At 43.0% G+C, this 26,256-nt stretch overlaps 1 protein-coding gene across 1 annotated transcript; it reads right to left on the bottom strand.

The window, feature by feature from the left end:
* Positions 1-463: 463 nt before the first annotated feature.
* Positions 464-26,220, bottom strand: LIX1L (limb and CNS expressed 1 like). The gene is made up of 6 exons (XM_083716535.1): positions 25,712-26,220; positions 16,635-16,798; positions 14,808-14,948; positions 13,072-13,167; positions 6,488-6,565; positions 464-5,743 (listed from the first exon to the last, which is right to left on the bottom strand). The coding sequence occupies exons 1-6, from the start codon at positions 26,052-26,054 to the stop codon at positions 5,501-5,503; spliced, it is 1,065 nt and encodes a 354-aa protein (XP_083572661.1). The 5' UTR covers positions 26,055-26,220; the 3' UTR covers positions 464-5,500.
* Between the last annotated feature and the right edge of the window lie 36 nt (positions 26,221-26,256).

The following is a 26,256-nucleotide window of genomic DNA, read 5'->3' as shown; positions in this document are numbered from 1 at the left end:
TCAGCAAACTTTTCCAGCAGGGGGCTGGTCCACTGTCCCTCAAGACCTTGTGGGAGGCCGGACTATATTTTGAGGAAAAAATGAATGAATTCCTATGCCCCACAAATAACCCAGAGATGCATTTTAAATAAAAGCACACATTCTACTCATGTAAAAACACACTGATTTTCGGACCGTCTGCGGGCCGGATTTAGAAGGTGATTGGGCCGGATCCAGCCCCCGGGCCTTAGTTTGCCTACCCATGCTCTAGTCTAGACTATCAATCCATGCACTAATTTTGCAGACAGGATGATGTCTGGAGCTCTTAAGCTCTTGCAGCCAAATGGCAAAGGCTTATCATTAAGAGGGTGGGGGAAGGAAGAGAGAACTAACAGATTAGGCTCTAACCTGTTGACAGAACAAGCTTTGGGGACAAATCTAATGGCAGAATTTCTAATTGGGAAAAAACCAAGGGGAGCAGAGATTCAAAAAAATGCTATTTTATTGTATAAAATTAGGCATTACAAAATTAAGTACTGGACTTTATCGCTTATAGTAAAAGAAAAGCCAGACAGTATGTAGAACTATTTTAGGTATGGTAATCTCTGAACTAGAAAAAAACAGCATTGAAAACCTGGACAGTAGAAATATTGAATGAAGAGGAGGAAGGCAGCTTATTCAGAAAACCAGCACCAAAAGGAGGGGATGTGGAGAATCAGGTTATACGTGACAGCTGGGACCTGCCCAGAGGCAAACATCTGTAGGCAGGTCTCTCCACAAGGAAAATTCAAGCGCCACATGTTTGTAAAGGAAAAACTCAAACCCTGTACATAGTTTGTTTCTAATAGAAAGTAGTAAGTGAAGCAAGTGAGACATTCATATACAAACTGTCAAAGGATTATTTATAAGCCAACTTTATAAATGCATTTCAACATTAATACTATTGTGTAAACAAAGCTGTATATAAAAATATATATATAAAGGACAAGACTGATTTATTATTTCAGGTATACAAATGGACATAGTGTGGAGGCCAAAATAATGCCACTTCTTGAGCTCCCTATGGAACAACTACCATCTCCACATATCTTCTGCAGCCCTTTGTCTATTCTCCCTTTCTCAGAGTGGTAGTCTGAGCTCCCACAGTTATGAAGTATCTATTTGGAGGTCTGACTGCAAAGTACACCTGCTTATACACCATTTGGCTAAGAGACTAAAGGCCCTCAGCTTCAGTAAGGTGATTCCCAGGTGGAAAATAATCCTGTACACATAAGAGTTGTATCTAGACTAAGTTAGTATGTCTACTTGAAACCAACAGAACCAGGTTAGTCATGACTTAATTTGGATCCCTGTGTGTGTGTGTCTTGTCCTCAGCTTCTAATGCCCAATTCAGAGCGTTCTACCCACACTTCCTGAAGCACCAAGTTCTTATTCCTGTATACAACTGCATTCCTAAGCAGCACACAAAGGACACAGAAGTGCATTAACAGCTGACACACCCCTTTCTCCTCACCCACATTTTGCAGGGCTACCATTATTTTAGGACCCAAATACCAGTTGTGAGGAATGGTATGCATGTGAAAGTTGCAAAAAACCTTGGGGGAGCAATCTGGTGTTTTACCTGCTGACGCTGGTTCAAATATTTTGTGGCTCTCGGGCCCCAGACAGCAATTTCACTTTGTACCAATCTCCTATAAGATACAATTATAAGCAAGGGCCTGTCAGTTTTAATTACCATATAAAAGGACTCAACAATACTATCACAAACCATGTGTTGCTATATACAGCTGTCAGCACTGAGACTGCTTTGTCTTTTGCCCTTTGAGTGTTGAACAAGGCAAATTGATCAAGGCATTATCAAATTAAAATATAGTCTGAGTGCACAGGTCATCTAGCTCCATCATTCCTGGTGACAATACCCTGGAAGATTATCTTCTGAGATAGAAGAATTACTATAAACATATTATAACACAAAATGACTTCCAGGATGGAATTACAGGAAGCCAGGCTATTTTCCCTTTCAGTAGAAAGAATCAATGGGATCCAAGATCTTTGTTCACCGTAAGGGTAAGCTAATGCCTTGCATTAGCTGTCTTCTGCCTCTCCTCATTCCCTCCAGTTACAATCTTCCATGCCCAATGTCAAGACCAGAAAGGCAACATCAAGGATGTTCTGATTAAACTCTTATTCTACCCTGTAAATAGTGAAGTGCTTTTAAAGTGTAACCATGACAATTAATCCCAAGGCTACAGGAATGCTGTTGCACATGGGTTAAGGTGCAACAGGTCTGATGACAAGTCAGACCCTGAAAATCTGGGGTAGGAAACACTCAAAACAGCACTAATGTTAGCCCAATACTCCCCTTCCCCAATCACACAGTCCTACAGTTGTGCTTCTGGATAGCTCCCCACCCCCCGTAAGTAAACTACATAAAGCTCCGAGTCAGAATCACCACTACTGTTATTTTCCTCACACAATTTTAAAAATAAAGTCAATGCCATGTACACAAAAGATTCCACTGGATTTAGCATCAACCTGGAAGTAACTGTCACCCCCTAGTTCTGTGTTCACAATTAATAAAGTAGATTATACGGTAACCCCAATTTCACCTCAAATTACGCACTGAATTGGAAGTAGTACTGTTACTGTATCAACGTAATAAGATATTTAAGTGTTGGGTGGTAACAAAATTATCTCAAGCAAGCTCAATTAGAACTACAATCCTGTACCCACTTAAAGGGGAACAAACCCCACTGAACTCAACCAGACTTCCTCAGATTGCACTGTTAATCAGGAAGATTATTCAAAAGTGTCACAACACAGCACTCTTGAGAGGCCTAGTCCCCCTCTGTAACCTATTTTATTTCCCCCCCTTTAATCCTTAAACATCACATTTTGCTAGTTCATGATACTGTCTTAGTCCCAAATCTTAAGGGTGTGCTTTGGAAGGCAGTTCTTTACCAGGCGGATATGACAAAGTCAGACACAGAACACGCAATGCTCTCCTCACAGTGCAGATGAGTGATCTTGGCTTTTGGGTGGCTGACATGATTCCCCCTTACATCTACATCAGCTTTCCCTCATATTACACGTGATCTGCAGAGCACTCCTGTCTCTGAAGCTTCAAGGAACTTTCTCTATATACATAGTCAGTATTGCTATTTAAGAGTCCTGCTCCTAGTTTCAGTCTCTTTTTTTATATAAAAGTGCATACATATATAAAGTTTGTATTCTACAAATTTTTGTAACTTTCTAATGTTGCTCGAACAAAGAGGCATTTCTCCTTGCAGCTGCACAATCAGAGTTCTTCACTTACAAACAAGTAGCTCTAGCTATTGTGTGACAGGCTAACTCACAGAGCACTCTGCCGATGCAGTTTCCCGAGACACAGGAGGCTGCTTGATTGGAAATGAACCAAAATAGCATGATTTGTGGACTGCACACATCACAGTTCACAGAAGCAAATCATGGAAGTAGACCCTTCTGAGGCACCAACTGAATCCAGCGCTCTGATATGAAGGTCAAACACAACCATAACAACAAAGTAGTGCTTCCCCCTTTGACTCAAGAGAAGTCTATGGTATCTGCAACCCAATCAAAGGATTCTGCACGTAGCTGTCAACTTTTCCCTTTTCTTGCGAGGAATCCTATTCAGAATAGGGGGGGGGAGAGGAAAACGTTGGCAGCTATGATTCTGCATTCATCAAGAAGCTGAAGCTAGTAGGGAAAGAAAATGAGTCAGGGATTTTTCTTTTAAATCAGCTGAGCACCTTAGAAACAACATTTCATCTATCTTCCTTCCCTGCAAGAGGCAAGCACAGAGAGACTAAAATGCCAAAGGCTGGGAGCTCCTTATTAAGATTCATTATAAAGGGGTCATTCCATGCCAAATCACTTGATTTTAATACTCAACCATGCTCTCACGACTCAAGATTGATACACATGTTAGTTGTGGTTTGCACGCTATGGCTTATTGAACTTACCAGAAATAAAATGACAAAAATTCACTTTGAATGGTTGGTGACCCATTTCTGTGGCACTTGATACCATTTTTATACCTTATTTTTAAAGAGGCCACAATTAGCTTTATTTTGATACCAAAATAACCCCAATCAGTTGAAAAATAAGCAAAACAGGAGGTTTTTTTCTAAACTGATGCAGAAAGTGCATTAGCCTAAATCATGCGAAAATCGAAATTGTCAAAAATTCTCCTGCACCCAATTTTGGACCAAAAAAATCTTAAAATATTAATTTGAGGTTATCTCATAGGTATCTACACATAATTTTTTTGAAGAAAATCTGAGTTGTGAGAGCACATAGATTTGGTGTGGAATGTCCCAAAGTATCTCAAATCTCTAGAACCTGGAAAGCTCCTTTAAGCGACGCAATTCATTCGTGAAGCGCAACTAGATGGGTTGTATTTTACTTATGAGAGAGAAAAGCAACCCAGTATCTCTGGTTCAAATGTAACGCTATGTCAGAGATTGTGGTTTGTTGCTCCCACTTGTGCTAGGGGTGGAGTGACATGACAGCCAGCCATTAACAACAGTTTACACAGTGATGCGCAAATTCAGCCACAATGACGAGATCTTGCAGCAATAGGGAACTGCTCAAACTCTGTGGAACCTTGCAATCAAGACACCAGCTAGAACAAGATGCCATTAACCAACTAAATAAAAACCTTAATAGTAGTTCGAGAACAGTGAAGAGGAGTGTTTTAAGTGCTGTGCTTATCAGGTGGCAAGGGGAAAAGGAGTGTATCAAACTACATAAACTGCAGGAATACATTTGCCTAACATACAGTTTATGCCTTATATCCATGGCAAAACTAGTATCCTCTTGGCAATGCTACATTTCCACTTAATACTGTATAGTACCTGGATAGAATTGAGGACTAAATGAGCATTAGTATATTTAACACTAAAAAGGCTACATTTAAAAATGTGCTCTATAGTGAATCAATAAGAAATTCTCTATCCCAAAGAGAAAAAAGATAACTAAGAATATCCAAGTACATTATAAAATCTATACAGATATTTTTTTTTAGCAAAGAGGTTTTAAAATGTGCAAATGGGCCCCTGTTCTTCAAAAAGAGGCATCTGTGCACACTCTTTAAGTGATGTGATTCAGGTTAGAACTGAAGCTCAACTATGAGCAAACTCAACCTGACCAAGTTTCAACTTTCAGATTTTGAGACATTTCTCTCTGGCTGAAGTATATTGAAAAATGGTGTTTGTGTGTAAGTAAAATAGGGGGTGGGTGTATCTATCTGCTTGGCAATACAGGTTATTCACTTGCCAAATCTCAACAATCTACAACCAGATTAGACTTCAAAATCCAAACAGCATGTTGCATGACCGATAACGTAAGAAAAATTTGAAAGCCAATTAGAAGAATTTGGTTGGACATTTTGGCCCCTTCAATTTTGTAACAAGCTCTAGGTCACACCCCATTAGCAAGTTGGTTGTGAAGTGAGAGTGTAGGGAAGGGAAGGGGAAACAGAACAGCTCTCTGGGGTTTCTCAACAGTTGGAAGAGTGCATGTTCCCCAGCTGGCCAGCTGCCAACATCAGAATGTCTTTCTTCTCCTTGTGGAACCGCAGCTCTTTCCCAGCCAGCCGGGCTTCATCCAATTCCCGCTCTGTTGAGGCCAGCTCCCTTGAAAGAGCCCCTGGGATATTTTGCTCCCGATTGACCCAGTCCATTGCCATCTGGTTTCTTATATCGTCATCGAGAGCACGGTGAGAGTAGTGAGCCAACACCTCCTAGCGGGAGGGAGAGAGAGAGAGATCAGCAGATGAGCACTTGACTGATGAAACTAGTGTCTCCCAAATACCAGGGCAGTGGAATGGAATGGGCAGGGACCAACCACAGAGGAACCACTACAGCCAGCCCATCTGCCACTGAGATGATGGTGCATACTTTAAGCGGGACTTCAAAGAAGACTGGGCAAACAGAAATTGATTGGCACCAATTATCATTTCCATATCATCCATAACACAGTCGTCTCTTACGGGGCTTCCTTTATTATTTTTAATTTTTCTTTTCTGTGTATTTTCTTTGTATTTGTGTGTTACCTTGTGTTCTTTTTGGAAATAACTAATAAAAAAGAATGAGGAAAAAAAAGAAAGAAAAAAAAAGAAATTGATTGGCACAGATAGACATGGCTAAGATGCAGTAGTGAGGGCTGGAGCAACAAGAAAGCTTAGGCAATCACTTCTTGTTGGTGTGCCTGCTGGAATGTTGATCTAGCCAGAAGTCACTAGCCCCATGAAGACCCAAATGAGCATACTCAAATAAACTCTGTTGAATAGGGAAGCTTACCCAGCCTGTGCTGAAGGCAAGTGGCGACATATTAAAGCCTTTACTACAAAGACGCTCATGGGTTACACCTGGGTTCACCCTCCCATACTGCATTGGGAGAATCCACTGCCAGCCACATGAATCCCACACAGAAGACAGGATTGTCAGTCCAAAGGTTCAGGAATCCCACTTGCAGCTCTGCTTACCTGTCGTGAGCACTGTCTCTCTCGCATGGCTTTGAGGCTGCCATTCCAATGCAGCAGCTGGAAGACGGTCATCAGCTCCTGCCAAAGGAAAGCAGCCCAATTTTAAGCACTGTTTCAACACTAATGAAGCAAAGAGAAGGAAATTAAAGAGATGTCCACTGATGGGTGAAATGCTTCTCAGAGGAAGTGTAACTAGATGTTCTGAGAGAGAAAAAGATACCTTCACCTCCTACTATGGCTCAGCTCTAAGGCATCCCACAAGGCTTCATCTTGCTCCCACCCACCCACTCTTTAACATCTACATGAAAATGTTGAGTGAGGCATCGTCAACATGGGGATGACACCAAACTCTGTTTCTTTTTTTCATCAGACTCTGGAAGCACTGACCACTGCCTGGGGTCTGTAATGTACTGGATAAAGGTAAATAAACAAGGTCAATTCAGACAAAATGGAGGTGTTGTTGGCAATGGATAGTTCATCCATCTATGAAGGTGGTGCTTAAATCTACTTAGGCAGCACTCTGTCTAATAAAGCAGGACCACCATTTGGGAATGCTCATAGAACCATACTTGTTATTGGAGTTGCTGGTTGCCTGCTTCTGTGGCATGGAGTTCTAGTGCATCAGCTGCTACCTGTTATAGACCAAGATGGCCAAGCCTCAGTTGACCATGTTCTGGTAGCCTTGTCCATTAGACTACTGAAAAAGCATTGTACATGCAGCTGTCTTTGAAAATGGTGTGGAAACTCAAAATGCAGCTGTGAGCACGCTCACAGTGACCAGGCACTGGAGAAGAAGAGAGACACACATGCAGGATCCCAGTCCGTTCCAGGCCCTAGCCAAAGTGTTGGGATTTTCCTTTCAGTCCATTCACAGGGAGGAGTCAGAATGAAGGACTGCCCTCTCTAAAAGAACTTAATAATAATAATAATAATAATAATAATAATAATAATAATAATAATAATTTATTATTTATACCCCGCCCATCTGGCTGAGTTTCCCCAGCCACTCTGGGCGGCTCCCAATCAGTGTTAAAAACAGTACAGCATTACATATTAAAAACTTCCCTGAACAGGGCTGCCTTAAGATGTCTTCTGAACGTCAGGTAATTCTTTATCTCTCTGACATCTGATGGGAGGGCGTTCCACAGGGCGGGCGCCACTACCGAGAAGGCCCTCTGTCTGGTTCCCTGTAGCCTCACTTCTCGCAATGAGGGAACCGCCAGAAGGCCCTCGGCGCTGGATCTCAGTGTCCGGGCTGAACGATGGGGGTGGAGACGCTCCTTCAGGTATACAGGACCAAGGCCGTTTAGGGCTTTAAAGGTCAGCACCAACACTTTGAATCGTGCTCGGAAACGGACTGGGAGCCAATGCAGATCTCTCAGAATCAGTGTTATGTGGTCCCGGCGGCCACTCCCAGTCACCAGTCTAGCTGCCGCATTCTGGATTAATTGAAGTTTCCGGGTCACCTTCAAAGGTAGCCCCACGTAGAGCGCGTTGCAGTAGTCCAAGCGTGAGATAACTAGAGCATGCACCACTCTGGCGAGACAGTCCGCGGGGAGGTAGGGTCTTAGCCTGCGTACCAGGTGGAGCTGGTAGACAGCTGCCCTGGACACAAAGTTAACCTGCACCTCCATGGACAGCTGTGAGTCCAAAATGACTCCCAGGCTGCGCACCTGGTCCTTCAGGGGCACAGTTACCCCATTCAGGACCAGGGAATCCTCCACACCTGCCCGCCTCCTGTCCCCCAAAAACAGTACTTCTGTCTTGTCAGGATTCAACCTCAATCTGTTAGCCGCCATCCAACCTCCAACCGCCTCCAGGCACTCACACAGGACCTTCACCGCCTTCACTGGTTCTGATTTAAAGGAGAGGTAGAGCTGGGTGTCATCTGCATACTGATGAACACCCAGTCCAAACCCCCTGATGATCTCTCCCAGCGGCTTCATATAGATATTAAAAAGCATGGGGGAGAGGACAGAACCCTGAGGCACCCCACAAGTGAGAGCCCAGGGGTCTGAACACTCACCCCCCACCACCACTTTCTGGACACGGCCCAGGAGGAAGGAGCAGAACCACTGTATGACAGTGCCCCCAGCTCCCAGCCCCTCTAGACGGTCCAGAAGGATGTTATGGTTGATGGTGTCAAAGGCCGCTGAGAGATCCAGCAGAACTAGGAAACAGCTCTCACCTTTGTCCCTAGCCCGCCGGAGATCATCAACCAGCGCGACCAAGGCAGTTTCAGTCCCATGGTGAGGCCTGAATCCCGATTGGAAGGGATCCAAATGGTCCGTTTCCTCCAGGCGTGCTTGGAGTTGTTCAGCAACCACCCGCTCAATCACCTTGCCCAAGAATGGCAGATTTGAGACTGGGCGATAGTTGGCCAAATTGGCCAGGTCTAAAGATGTTTTTTAAGAAGCGGTTTAATGACCGCCTCTTTCAGCGGGTCTGGGAAGGCTCCCTCACAGAGGGAAGCATTCACCACCCCGCAGAGCCCATCGCCCAGTCCTTCCCGGCTTAACTGCATGAGATCATATTTGGAAGCCCTCCTCTAAGCTTCCATCATTACAGATGCAGTGGCTGGTGAGTAGAGAAAAGGGCCTTCAGAATTATGTTCTCTCTGGGGAGGCTGACAGGGTGCCTGCCTGCTATGGTGTCGTTTTGGCAACAGGGAAATATGTTTTGCTTTTCCCAGGCCTTTAAAACTCTGAATTATAAATCCATGTTTATCAGCTTTATGCTGCTTTTAGACTGTGGATTGTTTGTGTTTTATCGTATGCCTTAATTATTTTATACAGTACTTTTGTATGATTACCACTTCCTGTAAACTACCCTGGGAAAGATTTTGACGGGTGGGGTATAAATACATAAAATTGGTGTCCCCCAACCCTCTCCATTCTCTAAGGGTATAGCTTTCTCAATTTATAAAGCTTTAATAAACCTAAAATGTAGCAATCTTTTGTACACAAAAACGCTGTGGGAGATGGACATCGAAGTACAAATAGCAAATGAAAAGTGGACAGCTTTGTGGTCCAAGATACCGTTGAAATTGGTTTATGCAAAAATCGGAATCCTCATTAAAACTTCTGCATAAGTGGCACTATACATCTGTGAGGCTATCCCAAATATCTTAGGAAGTCAACCCTAATTGTTGGAGGGGGTGCACAGTCAAAGGTACGTATTTCCATATGTGGTGGCTTTGCGATATCATTAAAATATATTCAAAGAAGTAAGCTTAATATGTAACAAAACCACTGAAATACATCATGCACTAGCACTACTTGGGCTTACTATCCTGTCTACCCAAGATTACCCTAATTATGACCACTTAGCCAGATGTTGGGCTTAACTTCAATTCTTGGTACACCAGCTTATGGCCAATAGCGTTGGGCAAGAAACTAACATGTCAGGTCAGAGCAGGAAAGGACAAACACAATCCCTATCCTTTTATAACATATGGCAAATGTTACTGAATACATTAATTTTTCAGACTGTGGCAGGAATCCACCCAACGCTCATGGGGAAATGTGGCATGATCTTTTAGAATAATAAAAAGAAACTTTACAGACTTTTGTCATGCTATGTAATAATCATATCGGAACAAGTTGTTTGTTGTTTACTGTTGTAACAATTGTTTTCTCAGAATGTATCTTCCGTACCATGGAAAATAAATAAAAACCTTTTTTTTAAAAAAATGGTATCACCCAAAATTATTGGCAGAATTCTACCAAGTTCATTTGCCCCTAATAAAAGAAAAGCCAAGAGTCTCCACAAATCTGTTGTAAGTTTTTGGGGTGAGGAGAGGGATTGAGTGCCAGCTTAACTGTCCCCCAGCTGTTTTTCTACAAAACAGTGTCATATGGCAGAGGGATCACAGCGCCATGGGTGAAAATCTCAGCTCTTACAAAGGCCTTTTGTCTGTCCCAGGAGGCTAGCAAAAAATGCAGCATGATAGAGTTCAAGACAATGCAGGCCTGTTGCCTAGAAGAACCATTCCAGCTGCCTTGGGAAAATACCCTGACACTTACACAGAAGGACTGTGAAGTCCGGCAGAGATTCTCATGGTTTGGGTCTTCTGTGTGCATGTACCACTAAGAATCCTAGAGCTACAACACTGCATGAAGGCCAGCAGCAGCCCAGGCCAAAAACTATCCCATAAACCTCCCTCACGTAGGCAGGCAGGTCCATAAATACAGCAAGAGCAGGAGTAATACATAGCCAACTGAGTCACTCTGTATAAGCGGGGCCACTAATATAAACCTTGCTCTGCTAACCTACTGCAATGTTATCATAACTAGAGGAGGAGACATCAGCACCAGGGAAGCTGATTTGCAGTCACAGTCTGAGGCACCTGCCTTCAAAAAGAAAAAGAAAAAAACAAATCTGGCTCCTTTCCAGCCCATAGCAGTGAAACTCTGGGGCCCAATTTTCCCTTGACAGAATGTCTCTCTATTGTCTATTCAGTGTGCTGCTAGCACAGTGTGATCATCAGAAATTTCCTAGACACATAATAAGCAACGTTAACATTCCATTAGTGCACTTTAAGGTTTAATTGCTTAGGCATCTTGCATGATACCTCTGCCATTCACAGACACTAAGCTTTCAAGTCCCACTACAGTATAAACTAGAGGTGGGGTTCTCAAACTGTGGTCCATGGGCCACCAATGGCTAATGAGCTTGATTCAGGTAGTCCACAGCATGTCTGTGGATTTTGGTTGAAGAAGGGGGACGGCACATCCATCACATTAAATATTCATATTAATTATTAATTTTATTGCTTCTTTTATTTCTTATACTATATTGTATAGTATTACAATGTGAATTCTACAAAATTCAAACACCATCAATAAGAAATAAAAGAAGCAATAAAATGAAAATGAAAAATCATATAGCATCTAGCACAGTGCATTACAACTGCTACAACAGGCAGAAAAATAATTACCGTATTTTTTGCACCATAACACTCACTTTTTTCCTCCTAGAAAGTAAGGGGAAATGTCTGTGCGTGTTATGGAGCGAATGCCTACGGATGGCGGGCGGATCTGCTGCAGTCGTGAGCAGAAGATCCATGGTTCCCCTTCCTTCCCTTCTCCGTGGCTCGCTTTGAAACAGCAAAGCGGGAGAAGAGCTGCTGAGTGGGGGGGGGGGGAGGGACAGAGAGCCTGCTTGCTTTAAAGGAGCAAAGCGGGAGAGGAGAGGAGCCCTTACACGAGTGTAAGCGGCTCCTGTCCGGTTGGCTCCTTTGAAGCAAGCAGGCTCTCTGTCCCTCTCTTCTCCCCACTCAGCTGGCTAAATCGCAGCAAAGTTTTTCAGCGAGCCGGGGAGGAGAGAGAGAAGCAGAGCCTGCTTGCTTTAAAGGAGCAAAGCGGGAGAGGAGAGGAGCCTTCTCCTCTTATACCCACCCCTCTTCTGCATTATTAACAGCATCCTTCTCCACCCACCCCACGCGTGTTCCTTGTCCCTTGAGTGCTTTTTCTTCCCTCCCCACTTAAAACGTGGTTACAAAGCACGGATCCACATGGATCCTCAGGATTTTTTGCACTGGGTCACCCCAAATTCACCATCAGATCACATAGCATGTCCATGGCTACAGTTTGCACCAAAAAAATCACGCACCCACTGTTGCCTGGGGCCGCAGTGGTGCAAAAACTTGGTTACAAAGCATGGATCCACATGGATCCTCAGGATTTTTGCATTGGGCTACCCCAAACTCACCATCAGATCACATGTCTGTGGCCACAGCATGAACCACAAAAATCATACATCCACTGTATCGTTTAGAATATTTTTTTTCTTGTTTTCCTCCTCTAAAAACTATGTGCGTGTTATGGTCGGGTGTGTGTTATAGAGCGAAAAATACGGTAAGTGTTCCATTACAACTCTTAGCAATTTTGAAGTGGTCCGGGGGGGAGGGAGTGACAAGAACTAGACAAATTTCTCTCCTCCTAAAAGCAGAATAAATACAAAGCATAAATTCCTTAAATTGTCACAAGATTGAGGATTTAGAGTTGGTAAGAAATTCAAAAGCTATCACTTCATTCTACTCCCCAATCGATTACATGCTTTAATCCCTTAAGTACCTATTTTAAAGCTAATTGCAGAGGTGTTAAGTCTTAAAATATTCATCTTCCTGAGTTGTAGCAAATTAAGCCCTCTGCTGCTCAGCAGTGTATGTCTGAACTGGAAAAAAATACTGCATTACCAAACCACTTGGGTTCCCTTTCTACTTTGCATTTAATAGGCCTTTTTTTTAATGCAGCCTGACTGGTCCAATTATGCATACAGCACACAAGGCTGGAATGAAGGGCTAGCCCAACACATTTTGCTGCCTGTGGCAAAGTACAAGGCGGAGCCACCTCTCATTCCATGTACATAGATTGATCAGGCTGGCAGAAAAATCTTACTTTAATACTGGTAATGAGAATGTGTCTTCCACAGCGCCAGAGGGCAACAGGCTAGGACAAGGCAGCCGAAATGGCACACACTCCTCTTCTTCCCCAACAACTTGCTGCAGTTCCCTCCCTCCTCACTTTGCCTAATGGTAGGGCCAGCCCCGGAGGAATGATTAATCATATTAAAAAGAGTACCTGGAACTCTAACATGGACTTTCCTTTGTTTGACTCCAACATGAAGCGGAAAGCGCCAATGCCTGTGCTTGGATTATCTGCTTCTTCTCTATTGCCCTGCAAGAAAGACAAACATTCAAGGAGCTTAGGGCAGACAGACCTCTAAAGAGGCATTTCCAAAGCATCTGGATACAAGCAAGGGTGTGATGTTTAATAGACATCCATTTTTCTCAGACAGGGCAGCCTTGGTGGACTGCTCTGAGTAAAATGTATTTGTGGGGAAAGCGGTATATAAATAAACAAACTGACTATACTGAGATTAAGAGAAACTGAAACACTGGCAAACTCTGTCTCTTGTCCATACCCAAAAAAGAGAGGGAAGGGTGAATTCACAAGCTCAAGGCTTTGCTCAGGCTCATTCCAGCTCACACACATAGCACTAATCCATGGTTTAGCATAACAATGTAAACATAGCCATTTTCTTAGGGTTGCAGGATAGCTGAAGAAAGATACACAAGCTATTTAAGAATGACTCTTACGTCCCAATTTGATGGTTCACAAATAAGCTTCCTCACGCCACACAACAGGCATTCCAGTTACACTCACACAGAAATAACTAAACCAGAGTTCATCTAGTTTAATAGGCATTCACACTCCCAGTCCCTAGAACTGTGGCTCAGCAAGAGTATGGCTAGCAATTTAGCCAAACCCCCACTAGTCACCATATTATGGTTCCTAAGATTATTTGGTGCTTAAATATGTACACAACAAAAAGTTTAGAGTGTAGATATGCAATGAACTTCAATACATTTTGCTGTCTTATTAATCAAGCATTGAGTGCTTACACTAGGCATTTAGAGAGGAATTGTCATACATTTTACAGGGCATCAGCCAAATATTGTCACCCTGTTTCCCCCCCTGTGGCTGTGGTTTTTCTATTCTCAGACTACAGAAAGTCAGGACTCCCCCCACAACCCATAGAGCAGTAGAGTAGTACAATCTCTACAGGTGTGTAGATGCCTTCAGCACCACTCAGTTTGGTGTCATCCGCAGATATAATGAGCATAACCTCACCACTAGGCCTGGGACAGAACTCTGTGGCACTCTACTTCTATATGTAGCAGAATGTATACATAGAAAAAGCAAATGTGTAGAAAGGCAGTTCCAATTTTGCTGATAATTTACAGCAGAAAAGCAATGGTTGGGTGATAGTTGGAGCCACTCCTTCTGGAAGCAGGTAATTAATGCAGAAGATATCAAACACAAAAATATATGAACTTTATTTTCAGATAAACAGGTGTCTAGTGTAATTAAACCTATGATCTCACAATTGCATAGTGCTTTAGGATCTTTATTCTATTTTTCCTCAACACTGAAAAGCTTTATTCCCACTATAGAGAAAAGAGTGAGGTGAGAGCAATTTGCTCAAGGCTGTCCCATAAACTCTGGTGTGCTTTTGCATGGCTCTGGAATTAGAACAGTTTAGTACTCCAGAGAGCTTCCATACAGGGTATAGTGAAAGTGTCAAGGGCAAATTAACAAAAATGCAACTGGGAGAAGCTCTGCATTCAATAGAGAAGAGAGCATGGACTGGGTGGGTGTTTAACAGTTTATTTTGATGACATTCCCAGAGTTGTTAGAAACCTTGCCAATAAGGGTTTCCAGATGCAAAGAATTTCCTTTCCCATGGAGTCGTGATGCTTCCCAGCAATTCTGTCCCCACCAATTATAGCCGCAGGGCTTTGAAAAGCACTCACATTGAAAGATGCCAGAGCCTCTGAGACACTCTTCTCAATAAACTCGTCTGTGATTCTCCGGGACGGATGCTCATTGAACACCGAATTCATCAGTGCAATTTTTGCTGCACTCCTCCTGGCTTCAGCTTTGGTAGGACAAAACTAGGGGGCGGGCAGAGACAGAAGAACAGGGCATGCTTAAGAACAGGAATCACGAAAGCCAAGATCAGTTAGATCCCACATACTATGAAGTATGTATTTCTACCCCAAATTACTAGGTTGCAGCTATGCATGCTGACATGGTGCTCTCCAACATCCTGAAGTCATTAGGAACGGGCTCTTTAAACCCAGAAACTCCAGTCATCTACAATGCAAGAATTACACAGGCAGCTGAAGTCAGCACATATTATTTGGAGAAGGAAATACCACAGCTGGGTCTGTCAACAAAATTAATTAGCTAAAACCAAGCAGTGAACACCCTATTCTAAACACCCATTGCTGTTCTCTAAGTGGGTAGGCAGTTCAGAAACCAGGATTGCTTGTTTAGGATACCTGTTTTAAGCCCACTAAACAGAGCCTGGGTTCAGCCAAAAGGAAGGGCCACCCTGGACTTCCAAGTGTTAAGTCTGTAACCTACCAAAATTGAGGTAGGAAGGAAGATATATTGAAGTTTATGGCACAATGACACTTACACCATAATGCTTCACACACTTGTTTTGGACAATCAAGAGACTTATGATTTACTACAGCAATTGGATGGACTTTAAGGGATAATCCACACAAAAGTTTAATGCAGGCTTGAGGCTGCTTGTGTCTCAGTTTGTCTTTGTAGTATCCATCCACATAACATCCAGCTCTTCTAACTGGCAGCCCACACTTTTCCCAAACTTGGATTTCCCCAAACTGCCTGCTAAGTGTAAAAATGGAATATAAAATTACAAGTTACCCAACCTTGTGGGTTTTTATGTGTATGGAGATGTTTTGCTGGGTGCTATCTATTGCCACACCCCCCTACCTCCATTTGCACCTCACTCGAGAACAAGCTAGCCATTTTGTTTCCAATAGCCCAAAGAAAAGGATGCAGCATGCCTATTTCCACCAGTTGTTGCTGAAGGAGCACTGGCAGTATTTTTCATCATTGTGGTGTGTGAAACAATACTATTTCCAATTTTTGCATGCTGAAGTCACATTTGCAGAACAGAAATCAAACATGCACACACCACAACGATGCTCCCGTCAAGGGCTGCCTGCTGGTATGAACAGGTAACACTGGTTTAGAAATTAGAGGCAAAAAACTTAAGTATGCCTCTACATACACACCCCTGCACATGGGAAAATAGGTTTTGAGCTATCCACTGTATGAAATAACACTCCCGTACAGACAGGCCATGCATTTTGATGAAAGGAATGGATGGCATCTATCGAGCAAAACCTCCTAGGTGAGGTGAGCTTAAGAGGAGACACCATTTTTGCCAAGTAAGTCACCATTAAATCCAGAACCATTTTGCTGGGGACAATCAAGCCCTGCCATACATAATTAGCGGCACTGCGAGAGATGCGTGCCCATTTCATGTTAACTGTTGTGCCTACCGGATTGTGCCCGTGATGAATCACACACACATACAGACCACGGAGCAGCTCTCATATCCACAGGATATATTTGTAGAATCCTCTAGCTGCCTGTACTAGATCAGGGCTAGTGCCATGGTTGTGGTATGAAGGGAAAGCCATCTGTACACTAAAGCCATCTGTACACTGCCTAAGGAACTTTTAATCGACCCCACCAGATCAGAGTTCCAGACCACCACAACAAAAAGTAATCAAAACATCTAGTTAACACATTCTAACCTGAAAACTGCCAAAACAGCTCCCCCCAGGCAATGTGACATAACAGACATAAGGAGGACTGTTCGATGGGACCATCTCATAAACCACCAGAGCACCATTTTTCAGATCAGCACCACGTGATTGCTTCATCTGCCAGAATTCCTGGAGAGCTTCCACAACATTGACTGAAAATAGAGAAAGAGGCATATATCATAATAGAGTATTTACACAGAAGGCAGCAAGAGAAATATAATCTACAATCATCATTTGCTGCTTATCATCCCCCCACACTCAAGAGAGATACAAAGACAGGTTCAACCATGACCAAGGGTCAGCAGCCAAATCTGAAGAATGTTGCCTTAGACGTTCAGCATCCTTGGGACATGTCCAATGCTAGAGGGGGAAAAGGAAAGCCTGTGGTGATAGTTACTGAGTAAAAGTTATTCTAAGGCAAACAATACTATACTCAGGTTGACATTAAAAATGCCTCAAAGGATTGGTTTTGAGGCAGAAAAAAGTTTAGAGCATGAAATTGCAACTCATTACCCCCTAAAAATAGGCACCCTCTTGACATTTAAAAACAAAGATACTACTGCATCATGCCTTGTGTGCTATTCTGATGCAACTGAAAATAGTTTGAGAGTGGGCAGGTTAAATAGTCTGACCTGCCAAGACACACCTAGCACAATTCATAATATTTTTCTGTGCTAGATTTTGAAACAGACATCCAAGAGAAAGCAAGCAGTTGATTCAAGATTCATATGTGGTATTTCTCAGCAAATTCAAGGATTTGGGGATAGCACATCATACAAGTATTTTTAAGATGTACAATAAAGAATTAAGCCATACTGGGCCATAGAAAAAATATCAGAAATCCACAGTAGGAGAATACCTTTATTAGGACCACCCACCTCTTTGGGCAGAGAGTTACAAAGCCAAAAAATAAAGGTCTTGTCAACAGAAAAGTTTCACTTAGTGGCAGAACACTGAAATGGGTCTCCAATGAAGAGCTATGTAGGTGGACAGAATCCAACCTTCAAGTGCCCTAGTCCTAAATCATTTAGGGCTTTAAAGGAAATGAGCAGCACTTTGAACTACACTTGGAAATAAACTGTAAGGCAAAGAATCTGGTACAACAACCATATTCTAGATCTCTTTCTTAAAAAATGTTTTGGTCACAACTCTGCCACATTGTGCACCTGTTAAAATTTATGTACTCTTTTCAAAGGGCAGCTCCAAGGAAAGCACATTGCAATGATCCAACTTATTTTATATATTTTTATAAAATGCTATGACCTATCTTTTCTTGAATTTAAGGTTGATTCACGTTACTAGGACATGTTTTATAATAGCTAAAACTGCCTTGCTCAGCAAAAGATGCAGCTGGTACACAGGACTCAGCTATACAAAACCATTTAAGCCCACAGCTACCATCTGGGTACCAAGAAGCAATACTAGCATCAAGAGCACAAGCACGCATAAACCTGGTTTTTCAAGCAGAGGGCTATCAGCTCTAACAGAAGCTAGATGTCTAACCCCAAATCAGCTTTTCAGATAATTATACTTTTGCCTTATTTCAATTCAATCTCAGCTTGTTCACCTACATCCAGTTTTTCATCAAGCTCATTCAGGACTTCTATTGCCTCCCCAGAATTAATGTAACTGGTGCTTGTCATCAGCATATTGATGGCACTTAATCCCACATCTCCAGACAACTTCTCCAAGTACAGTAGCTGCATTTAGATGCTAAGCAAAACAGAGGATGGAGGTAGAACACTCTCCACTGCAGACCTCATTAGCCAATGCTGATGAAGTTGAGTAGTCAAATTCCAATAGCATCTTTGAAGCTCTACCCTCCAGGAAGGACTGGAACAATTGCAAAACGGTGTCTTCCAGCCCACCCTATCTAGGCAATCCAGATGGATACCATGATTTGTGGAAGTGCAAGGAGCAACAGAAATTGATTAAGTGGGGTGAATCAAATCTAGATTTTTCAGAACCACCACCATCTCTCTTCTCCATGCAAATCTACAGCAAAGAAAAAGAATTTTCGTATTAATGTGAATTAGCTTGATTAGCAAAATTGGGAAAGGAGTACGACAAGGCTGTATATTGTCTCCCTGCTTATTTAACTTACCGTATATGCAGAATTCATCATGCGAAAGGCTAGGCTGGATGAATCCCTAGACAGAATTAAGATTGCCGGAAGAAATATCAACAACCTCAGATATGCAGTTGACACAACCTTGATGGCAGAAAGTGAGGAGGAATTAAAGAACCTTTTATTGAGGGTGAAAGAGGAGAGCACAAAATATGGTCTGAAACTCAACATCAAAAAAGCGAAGATCATGGCCACTGGTCTCATCACCTCCTGGCAAATAGAAGGGGAAGAAATGGAGACAGTGAGAGATTTTACTTTCTTGGGCTCCATGATCACTGCAGATAGTGACAGCAGCCACGAAATTAAAAGACGCCTGCTTCTTGGGAGAAAAGCAATGACAAACCTAGACAGCATCTTAAAAGGTAGAGACATCACCTTGCCAACAAAGGTTCGTATAGTAAAAGCTATGGTTTTCCCAGTAGTGATGTATGGAAGTGAAAGCTGGACCATAAAGAAGGCTGATCGCCGAAGAATTGATGCTTTTGAATTATGGTGCTGGAGGAGACTCTTGAGAGTCCCATGGACTGCAAGAAGATCAAACCTCTCCATTCTTAAGGAAATCAGCCCTGAGTGATCACTGGAAGGACAGATCGTGAAGCTGAGGCTCCAATACTTTGGCCACCTCATGAGAAGAGAAGACTCCCTGGAAAAGACCCTGATGTTGGGAAAGATGGAGGGCACAAGGAGAAGGGGATGACAGAGGATGAGATGGTTGGACAGTGTTCTCGAAGCTACCAGCATAAGTTTGACCAAACTGTGGGAGGTAGTGGAAGACAGAAGTGCCTGGCGTGCTTTGGTCCATGGGGTCACAAAGAGTCGGACACGACTAAACGACTAAACAACAACAACAACAACAGCAACAACAGCTTGATTAGCTCTAGGAATAAGAGACATAATAGATACATAGGCTGCTAAAATAGTTTCAGCAAGATTTTGAGGAATGACTATTAATGGAGATTTTTCAGATTTGGGGCTTCCTTTATACACATGTGCATGCACACACACACACAAACACAGCAGTTACTAATGAAAGGAACTCACAGGAAACCATAGACAATCTGTGCAGTATGCTGTATGGGAAACCACTGAATGCCTGGAATTCAAATGTGGGCAAGCAAAATTTATTTTTACTAATGTCAAACATGCACTTTCATTCCAAAGACGACCTAAAGTCTTCTTCTGTAGTAGTTTGTCAAGCTATCACAGAGCAACCAAACCCATAATGCACAATCAAATATATTAGCAGTTTTACGTTAGTATGCCTTTTATTTGCTTGCTCAAAAAAAATAAATCAAAATAATTCCCCTAAAGCAGATTCTACCCTGGGTGACACATAAAATATGCACACACACCCAGGTCACTTACCAAAGCCCAACTGTTATTTTCAAAGGGCAGCTTTACTCATGCATCAAAAACTGGGAGAGAAAATTTCAGGGCTGGGTCAATTTAACTGTTAAAAGCAGCCCGTCAGCTGAACTAAATACCTCTGTGGTAAATAAACATTCTAGATTTATGTTATGATGCTTGAAATCAACAGTTGGATAATCTGGTGCCCACAGATGGCATAAGTCACCCATGGACAGAAGGATGTATATTGCACTGTAATGCTCCCACTCCCATGCATGCAGTGTGAAATTAAGTGAAAAAGCATACCTCTAGAGTATATGGGTGGTATTCAGTGCTAGTCCTACTCAGAGTATACCAACTGAAGTCAACAGATATGACTAACTTAGGTTCATTAATTGCAAAGGGTCTGCCCAGTAGGACTTCGCTGAATACACACCAAATGAAACAAATAGCATTCTAGCTCAGTGTGGAAATGGCTATGGCCAAACAGAGTGAATAGTCTAATACTGCTCACTATGCTTCTAAGAATTGTCTGCAAGTGTTTGTTCTCTCAGAATTGGCCATTAGCTTGCCCTCTTATCCCAGTAAACCCCCACATTATTTATCTAGAATCTTCATGACACAATATCAATTCATCATGTGTCAAGAAAGCAACCAACCGGTTTGTGTCTGTTTGTGATGTTTGAAAGCAGCAAAAATGGTATTTTGTAGCCTGAGCATGGGTGTTCTATTCTCAGCCCAGACAAGATCCCATTACACACTGTCCCCTTTGTACTGCAAAGTGTTATGTTTGTGAAAGAAGCATGAGGCCAGACAGTGGATAATTATGCTAAGCAGCCGCACTCCTTGACTAAAATTAGTACTTCCCTAGAAGATGGAAACCAGCATTAGCAGCCTAAGCACAAATAGTATGAATATTTTGGTTAGAAAAGATACAACAAAATAGTTTCATAATTAAGATTGCAAAAATGCATGAGCTTAGAAACAAAGTCCTGTTTTGCATTTTAATATAATATGTAGAAACAGCAGTGCTATTGTTTTAAATTTATTGTGAATATTAACTGAGAGAGCGAAAGAGTTTGTGGCAATACTGCACAACACAGATTAATTACAGAAGAGATACTTTTCAGTCTGTCAAAATATATTAATCCACTATGAAGATGGAATTCATTCTGCAATATCTAAGGGTCAATCCTTTCTTGGTCACCAGCATTCTTAAGAACCCCATTAATGTGACATCTTAAAAGAAGACAAAAACTGTGTGTAGGCTGTAGCGCTTCTTCTAGATCACTCTACTAACTTGTATTTTAAATAAATGCAGCCTAGAGGTTCTGATTTTAAAAGGAAGATGGAAAAGCCCAAGGAAAAATAAAATAATTATTTTGGCTAGAAACATTTGAAAAAGCAAGCAATGATGTCTAAGATGTCCAGGTTTCCATGAAGAATTGGCTGAGCCTTTCCTCAAAGTATGCAAACACCGCATAGGAGATAAAAAGCTTAACGAAGAACAGCTTTCCAGAGGCTGCTTACTGGCTCCAACAAGACTATGGAAAAGCAATGCTGTCCAAAGCACTGTGGAAATGAAGCTGACTTATGTTGGAATGGAAGTGTGCTTAAAGATTACAACAGGAGCCACTGTCTACACTAGTTTTTACAGTTGGTTTTACACAGTTTGTCTTTGGTCCTCGGGAGAAAGCTGTTACTTCAGTTCTACCTCAGGCTTGGAGCACATATAAACAGTATGAGCTGCTGCTCTAGGATGTCTTCCCAACTTCTACAAGCTAATTTATACAAGACTATGCTTATGTTTACACAGGTAATCTGAAGACTGTGTATGTAGTCCTTCAGAATATAGGGAAATGACTGAAGAGAGAAAAATTGCTTGTGAGCTGAAGGAAAAGGTAGAGGCAATATGCTAAGTAAAGCAAGTATGCTACACAAATCTCCTTAACTGCTGGTTCAGAAGTAGTATCAGACATTTCAATGCCAGGGTTCACATATATTTGGGTCTAACAGAATGCTATTCTCAATCCGCACCCATGTACCATATTAATACTAGCTGTTTTTTTGTAAGACTGGAATTTACTGAGCAGCAAAAAAGGGAAAAAAAGAAAGTCAAAACAAAACAAAACAAAACACAAAGACTACACAGATTTGCATAGTAAAAAGAAACCCAGGTTTATGTTAATTGAAATGAGAACCCACTCCATAAATACAAAAAGCTAGTGTGACTATGAATTTGCCCAACTCCCTCTATTTCTCATAAAGAGATCCTCTTTTAGGCTTAATATCATTTATAAAGCCCAATCAGATTGCTATCCGTTCTCACATTCTCTCTGAAGAGGGAGAGGAGATGACAAATAGAGACCTCTTTCACACACACACACACACACACCCCTAATTTACTTCCTCCAGTATTTCAAATGCTCTTGCTTTCTGGAAAGAGCAGACTGAGTTATCCATGTACAGTACTGTACTAGGGACACCAAGTGCTCTACATGGAAATGCATTTGAAGAGAAAACAGAAAATTCAACCAGTACATAATGCAATCATTGGTTGGAAGTTGTAACACCAATGCTGTACCATTTGCTCTGTATGGCAATGTATTTCTAGGTCCGGTTCATTGAACTCCTAACAACCTTTAAAGCCCTGAATGGTTTGGGCTCGGGTTATCTTACGAACTTGCCATACCCTAATGTACGTTGGGGGACTGCAGTTCAGCAGCAAAAGCAATGCCAATCTTAGAATCATAGAATCATAGAGTTGGAAGAGACCACAAGGGCCATCGAGTCCAACCCCCTGCCAAGCAGGAAACACCATCAGAGCACTCCTGACATATGGTTGTCAAGCCTCTGCTTAAAGACCTCCAAAGAAGGAGACTCCACCACACTCCTTGGCAGCAAATTCCACTGTCGAACAGCTCTTACTGTCAGGAAGTTCTTCCTAATGTTTAGGTGGAATCTTCTTTCTTGTAGTTTGGATCCATTGCTCCGTGTCCGCTTCTCTGGAGCAGCAGAAAACAACCTTTCTCCCTCCTCTATGTGACATCCTTTTATATATTTGAACATGGCTATCATAGCACCCCTTAACCTCCTCTTCTCCAGGCTAAACATGCCCAGCTCCCTTAGCCGTTACTCATAAGGCATCATTTCCAGGCCTTTGACCATTTTGGTTGCCCTCCTCTGGACACGTTCCAGTTTGTCAGTGTCCTTCTTGAACTGTGGTGCCCAGAACTGGACACAGTACTTAAACAGGAAACATCCATAAAAACCTAGCCCTCTATTACCCTTGCCCTCCAGAACTTTCGGACTACAACTGTGCTGACTGGGGCTGCCCAGAGTGATTGTTCAAAAACCCCTTTCATTGCATTTCACTGAAAGAACTTATATTTCAAAGACCTCAACAAGTAGGAAAAGCAGCAGTTCATATTTACATTTCCTACCTGAGAGTGAAGACGTTTACAGTCAGACTACTGGCTGTTATTTATATCCACTGTTTATGGCCTTGGATCACATACTCTAGTCCCTACCTTGTGTATGACAGCACATCTGACTTGCATATTAAATAGGAAAGAGTAAATGATTCCACATGGCCTCAAAGCCTTTCAGAGCCAGGAAAGCAGTGTTGTGTTTAAGTCACAGATTGCCTGCCAAGCATTTGCTGCTTAGAACCTGCAAGGCGGAGTCTACTGGGCCTGCTGCTGCTGTAGGCCAACATCTGACACCCCAAGTGGCCACAAAGTTGCCCCATTTGGAGCAGAGGACAACGTTTTTCCACATAGATGTTTGCAAAAACTCATTTTAACTGCTTCTTTCCTGCATTTCATAAGCCAACCAAACAGGTCTTGAAGTTGGCCCATTTTGAGGCTACCCTGAATTATGTTCACAATTAGGGCCCTCTGTACTATCCCAGAACAAAAAAATTGTAGCAGGCTAGAAAACATTTCCCAAAACAGACAAGAAGAACCTGGGCCCCATTTGTTCCAAAAACAGGGACAAAACATTGCTAAAAAATACAGCCAAACTGAAAAAAAGGATGGGAGGGAACATTATTGATGGGAAGCTTTCTCAGGGCGGGGGAAGACCCCTTCATTTAACATTAGCTGAAAACAAACATTCTAGACATCTACCCTATGGTTGGACTTAACATAAGCCACATAACACATCAGGCTACAGAAGAAACAATGGTTGCTTCCGATGTGTAGGATTTAAATACCGGTAGCTTATTTTTACTTCAAATAGTTAGAAGCCAAAAATGCTAACTTCCGTACTTAAATCAATGAACAAATATAATTCTCAGCGGGGAAGCAAGCAATCTTAGCAAGCGATCAAGGGCTGGAGATGGGAAGAAGAGGGCCTCTCTACCCAGAACTGCAGGTGCACAACACCTGTACCAACACCCCCCAATTACTGTCTTCCCTCTCCAAGATCCCCCGACTCAAGAATCCACACCACTGGGGCTCCCCAGTTCACCAGACCACAACACTTCCTTACTGAAATCTACAGGACAATTTTCCTCCAGTAGTCAGTTGCTTTTCACCAAAGAAAGACACTCAGCTCACCTTTTAAATGTAAACAGCTGACTAGTAAAAAGTCAAGTCAATTTTTTGCTCAGAGGCATTTTGACTTCATTTCTTACATTTCTATCTTACTTTTCCTCTAAGAAGCTCTAGGTATTCTGCAAGTCTTCTCCCTGCTTGATTGGTTTAAAAAGAAAGCAATAACCTGCAAAGCAGTTTACAGAAAAACACACCAAATTATCAGCTATTTAAAATGCTAAAAAATAACAAACAAACAAACAAACAAACAATAAGCTAAAAACAGATTAAAACACACATCAACATTCCTACATATCTAAATAGGCTTATCTAAGCTTTTTATGCTGTGAACTGCTCCGAGATCTAAGGATGAAGGGCAGTATATAAATTTAATCTATAATAATAATAAAGAATGACTATAAACAAAATCATTTTTAATGATAATAATGATAATTTATTATTTATACCTCGCCTGACTGGGTTTCCCCAGCCACTCTGGACAGCTCCCAACAGAATATTAAAAACACAATAAAACCTCATACATTAAAAACTTCCCTAAAGGGCTGCCTTAAGATGTTGTCAGATAGCAGGCACCAAAATGAGTGCAATGAAGTTTTCTGACTGATGTGACAACAGCACTGCAAGAGAGGCTGCGCTTAAGAGAAGGCAACTGAATTCTGCACATGCTTCAGCCCTCGCTTCTAAAAAAGCTGTCCATCAGAAGAGACAGGACCACTCCACATGCTTACAGTCTTTTTTAAACAGCTGGCTAATGGGAAGGCGGGACCATTTCCCCTCAGGGATACATTCGACCTCGATCTTACATGTTTCACCCCACTTTTCCTCCTAGAAACCCTGGGCCTTCTGTAAGGCTCCTCCCCGGCCGCCTTTATCCTTACAACAACAAAACAACCCTGCCAGGTAGGCTAGGCTAAGCTTATGACACGGCAACTGGTGCCGCTATGCGAGCCTGGATGGGTGAGGCAGGCACTCTGCACACGCCCAGAGGCGAAAAGAAGATAACGGTGGCCGAGGCAGCCCTTCATCCTCACCGCGGCCGTAGCCTTGCGTGTGCTTGGCGAAGCTCCTGACGACGGCCTCGACGGCCTCCCTCAGCACGGCGGGCGGACCCGTCGCCGCGGCTCCCGGGGGGCTGGATCCGGCTGTCACGCCCGGCAAGAGCGACGGCGGGAGAGGCGGCAGCGGGGGCGGCGGCGGGGGAGGAGGCCCCAGGGTGAGCGACAGCCCGAGCGGCGGCGGGGGCGGCGGCAGCGGCGGCGGGGGAGCCGAGGCGACCGCCAGGGACGCTCCCGCCGTCACGCCAGGCCGCAGCGAGCGCAGCGTGCCCCCAACGCCCGGCTGAAGCCGCTGCACGCGCAGCGACTCCATCATCATGGCGAGGGCGAAGGCGTCGGCGGCCCGTCGAGCGACTGAGGGGCGAAAGAAATGCTCGGCCCCCGTCCCCTCATACCAAAGTGTCCGTCACCGGAGCGGGGGAGGCGCCCGAGCTAAGGGCTCAGCCAATGGGAGCATCCTCCACGAGCCAGGAGGCGGGGCTTCGGCTCCGTCGCCGTCGCGAACACCTCAGGAGCGGAGG

Source organism: Podarcis gaigeae (assembly GCF_964106915.1).
Source record: "Podarcis gaigeae genome assembly, chromosome: 16".
Lineage (NCBI taxonomy): Eukaryota > Metazoa > Chordata > Lepidosauria > Squamata > Lacertidae > Podarcis > Podarcis gaigeae.
Note: the sequence above shows the minus strand (reverse complement) of the source record. Positions and strands in the feature narration are given on the sequence as shown.